The sequence below is a fragment of the Glossina fuscipes genome, unplaced genomic scaffold, assembly GCF_014805625.2.
Source record: "Glossina fuscipes isolate IAEA_lab_2018 unplaced genomic scaffold, Yale_Gfus_2 127, whole genome shotgun sequence".
Taxonomy (NCBI): domain Eukaryota; kingdom Metazoa; phylum Arthropoda; class Insecta; order Diptera; family Glossinidae; genus Glossina; species Glossina fuscipes.
This window is the reverse complement of record NW_023998470.1, coordinates 1,255,826-1,259,568: the sequence shown is the minus strand read 5'-3', so window position 1 is coordinate 1,259,568 and position 3,743 is coordinate 1,255,826. Positions and strand designations below refer to the sequence as shown.

The 3,743-nt window shown below is 32.4% G+C and overlaps 1 protein-coding gene across 1 annotated transcript in view; it reads left to right on the top strand.

The window, feature by feature from the left end:
* Positions 1–784: 784 nt before the first annotated feature.
* LOC119640759 (transcription factor IIIB 90 kDa subunit) overlaps positions 785–3,743 on the top strand; it is a 41,769-nt gene continuing 38,810 nt past the window's right edge. The window contains exons 1-2 of the mRNA XM_038038982.1: positions 785–1,032; positions 1,103–1,576. Of these exons, the coding sequence (XP_037894910.1) occupies positions 960–1,032; positions 1,103–1,576 (547 nt within the window). The 5' untranslated portion in view covers positions 785–959. The remainder of the gene's footprint in view (positions 1,033–1,102; positions 1,577–3,743) is intronic.

Genomic DNA, 3,743 nt, shown 5'->3' with positions numbered 1-3,743 from the left:
TATATGTAAATTTATAAAATAAATTTCTCCAATTTACTTAAAGTAAAGTGTTTGAGTATGTTCGGAAACTCGCCTTCTTGAATCATTTGAATTTTGGCCTTTTAATAAATATAAAAAAAGGAAAAATCAATCGAAAAGCGAAAAATCACGACATAATATTATGCCTAGGTGAAATATACTATTTATTCCCACAACTTTTCCGTAATATACTTAAGAGGAAAATTGTAAATGAAAATTACTCAAAAAAAAAAAAAAAGAAAAAGAATTAAATAGTATGTTAATTTTCTCATTTCCTTATAATTATTAAGTCGAGCTGTCGCTATCGAGACTTTATATGAATACTGAGCCTTTACTAAAGTAAAAAAAATGTTTCAAGTCTACAATAATGACATGAACTTGAACACTTTCCCTCAAGACGAACCGACAAACCAATTGATGTTAACAGTTGCAAGCAAAGATTTTGATTAATTCCTGTAAATATTTGTAAGACATGACTGCTTTTGATAATAGTCTAACAAAGGTCGGCATAAAAGGTTGAGAAGCCCTCTTCTGCAAATGGTAAAATACATGCTTGACCAATTTAGTTAATAAATCATGCCATTCGCACTGTTCTTCGCCTCGACAGGTTACCTAGGCAGTAGTGAATATAAACAGCGGTTTACGTGCTCTCTTGTGAGATTACTACGAATGACATCATAAAATCTTTATTTGTCAGCTGGGTTTCTTTTTTTTTTACAAGAAACGTCAAACGATTTAAATTTGGTAAAACGAGAAAAGTCAAAGCAAACCAACAGACGAGAACATGTGATATCGGTTAAGTTGTTATTATTATTAAAGGAAAAAAAAAAAGAATGACTTGTTTTCCGCATGTATTTGAACCGGCGAGAAGTGTAAATTTTACTTAAAAAAAAGGAAAAAGTTGTAAAGCAAAGAAAAAAAAAAAAATAAATTAAACAAATATGTCTTCAGGTGTAAAGTGTCGTAATTGTGGTTCGACAGATATCGAAGAAGATAATGCTCGCGGAGATAGAGGTAAAAAAGCAGATGAACTGGAGAAAGATATCCCCTGATTTAACATAAATTAATTATGGAAATTTTATAGTTTGTACCAATTGTGGTTCTGTTCTGGAAGATTCTCTTATCGTCTCAGAAGTGCAATTCGAAGATGCTGGTCATGGTGCTGCTGCTATTGGCCAATTTGTTTCCGCTGACTCCGCAGGTGGCGCCACTAATTATGGTTATGGAAAATTTCAAGTTGGCTCCGGCTCCGAGTCCCGTGAGGTCACAATAAAGAAAGCAAAAAAAGAGATTACCCATTTATGTCAGCAGTTACAGCTAACTCAGCATTACATTGATACGGCATTGAATTTCTTTCGTATGGCATTAATACGCCATTTAACTCGTGGCCGTAAAAGTACACATATATATGCGGCATGTGTGTACATTACTTGTCGCACCGAAGGCACATCACATTTATTGATTGACATAAGTGACGTCCAACAAATATGCTCTTACGAATTGGGACGCACCTATTTGAAGCTATCGAATGCTTTATGCATTAATATACCATCCGTTGGTAAGTAATCTTCAGATTAGATCTAAATCAATGTGGAACCCTTGTTTCCTGAAAACAATTTTGATGGGTGTGTTTGCTTTGCGGGCATTCTTATATATCTGAACAAGTACATGTGGGGAAAATTGGGATTTTGTATTTGAAATAGGTGACTGGTACCGCATCCAGCTTTGCTAGCATATTTTGATTTTTTTTTTTTTTATTTGTGGACCAATCAGTTGGGGTGAAAGGAAGGTGGCGGCCGCAGCCTAGTAAGTGTTAGGCCTTTACCGACTGAGCACTCGTTATAACTATGGCCAATTTAGACACTACCGCACTTCAGAGGAGAACCCGAAACGGCAAACAGTACGAACTTGATAATCGCGATTCTTATCTAGCAGGCTACTCATACGGGTAATAAGTACTTTAGGGCAACGCTTTCTGCAGCTCTAAATTCCTAATGAAAATACATCTTTTTTCAATTTATTTGATGCGTCTGTCCCAGTAATTGCTAGAAATACCTTTGATTTACGTAGTTAAATTAAATGCAAGCCAGTCTAACTTGGCCTAAGCGTTCTGATATCGTGTTCTTTTCAGTAATTAATTGAATAATTTTTTTTTAATATTTCATAAATGAATTTCAAAAAACAGTGGTATTTAAGTCAGTCTTATATAGATTTCGATGTAAACTTCCATTCAAAAGCATAGATCCAACAATTATATAGCAGGCTAGGGCAAGTTAAAACGTCTGAAGGAGGTGGGGACATGACCAACTAAACTCAAGTCAAAATCAGTGAAAATCAATGGCAGCTATGCAAAAACTCTATAGTGTATATTGAAGCCTACGAAGGACTAACGTATCAACAATGATACGTTATATCTATAAAGAGTTGAAGGTAATAATTTGTGCAAAAAGATTAACGTACCTGCAATGGTATAATCTTAAGATGAGCATAAGGAAGTAGGGAAGTAACACGAAAATAGGAACTTTTAGATGCCAACTTAGATGATAACTGGAGGAAAAAAGGAAAACAAAAAGCACGAGAGGTGCAGCGCCGCTTTTCAGATTAGCTGGTATGGAACAACAAACGCGGCCAGAGAGATTTGCCTATAGTTGTAGCCGAAGTTTTTGAAGTAGTATTGTTGAACCGACGGACAGTAGGTCAATGATCGATTGCAACTTTTGAACTCACTCAAGATTCTTGTAATTTATGAAGCGACTAATGGCTAAGCTTACTTAGCCCAAAATTCGGAATACACTGAATGCAATTCGTTTTTCTTTTGAACGTAATCCTTTCCTATTCCTATCATGCGAATGCTGAAATGGAATCTTAGCAATGTTAGGAAAAATCTAAAAATTATATATTTTTATTTAGTATTTAATACAATATAATAAAGTTATATGTAATAAAGGCTTTTGCGGAAAATATTTAATAATATTGACATTAAATCAATTGTAGGCGGAAGAAAAGAAGACACATTACTAGAAAATATAGGCTTAGAGCAAATCAGTACATAACAAATTTAATGTAAAAACTAACTTAGGGTGAAAACGATGGAGTTTTCATAAAAAGGAAGAAAGCAAGATGAGCTTATGATTATGATTATGTGAAAGAAAACAAAAACAAAATCAAAATGGATTTGTTGTTGTAGTTGATGTTATGTTGGATGGATTTCTTTATGGATTAAATCTTTAAATTATAGATTAAATGCAGCTGTGCTATTCTTATTCTTTTTGTTTATATAAAGTTGTGTTCTTGTTGCGCATAATTGTTTGCTTAAATTTTTTGAAATTCTTTTTCTTTCCAATAAACTACGAGAGAAAGTTAATTGGGGATAAGTTGAATATGAGTTTAGATTAAATAATTGTTATGTTTATGAATTGTTTGAATGCATATATATATATGCACGTATACATACATATATATATATATATATATCTATAAAAGTTGAATAAATATTTTTAAGTAATATTTGCTTTTTAACTTGTTGTTGTTGTGTAGTACTATTAAAATATAAGTTTAACATTTTTTCTCCCTTCTTTATAATTCTTTTCATATTTTTTATATGAGTGACGGAATTCGTATATCTTTCTATTTACTCTCTTGATTACCAATTAAAAAAAAAAAAAAAAAAAAAGTAGAGCTTTTTTAGAAATTCTTTTTCAAAAAACTTGATTATATCATTATAA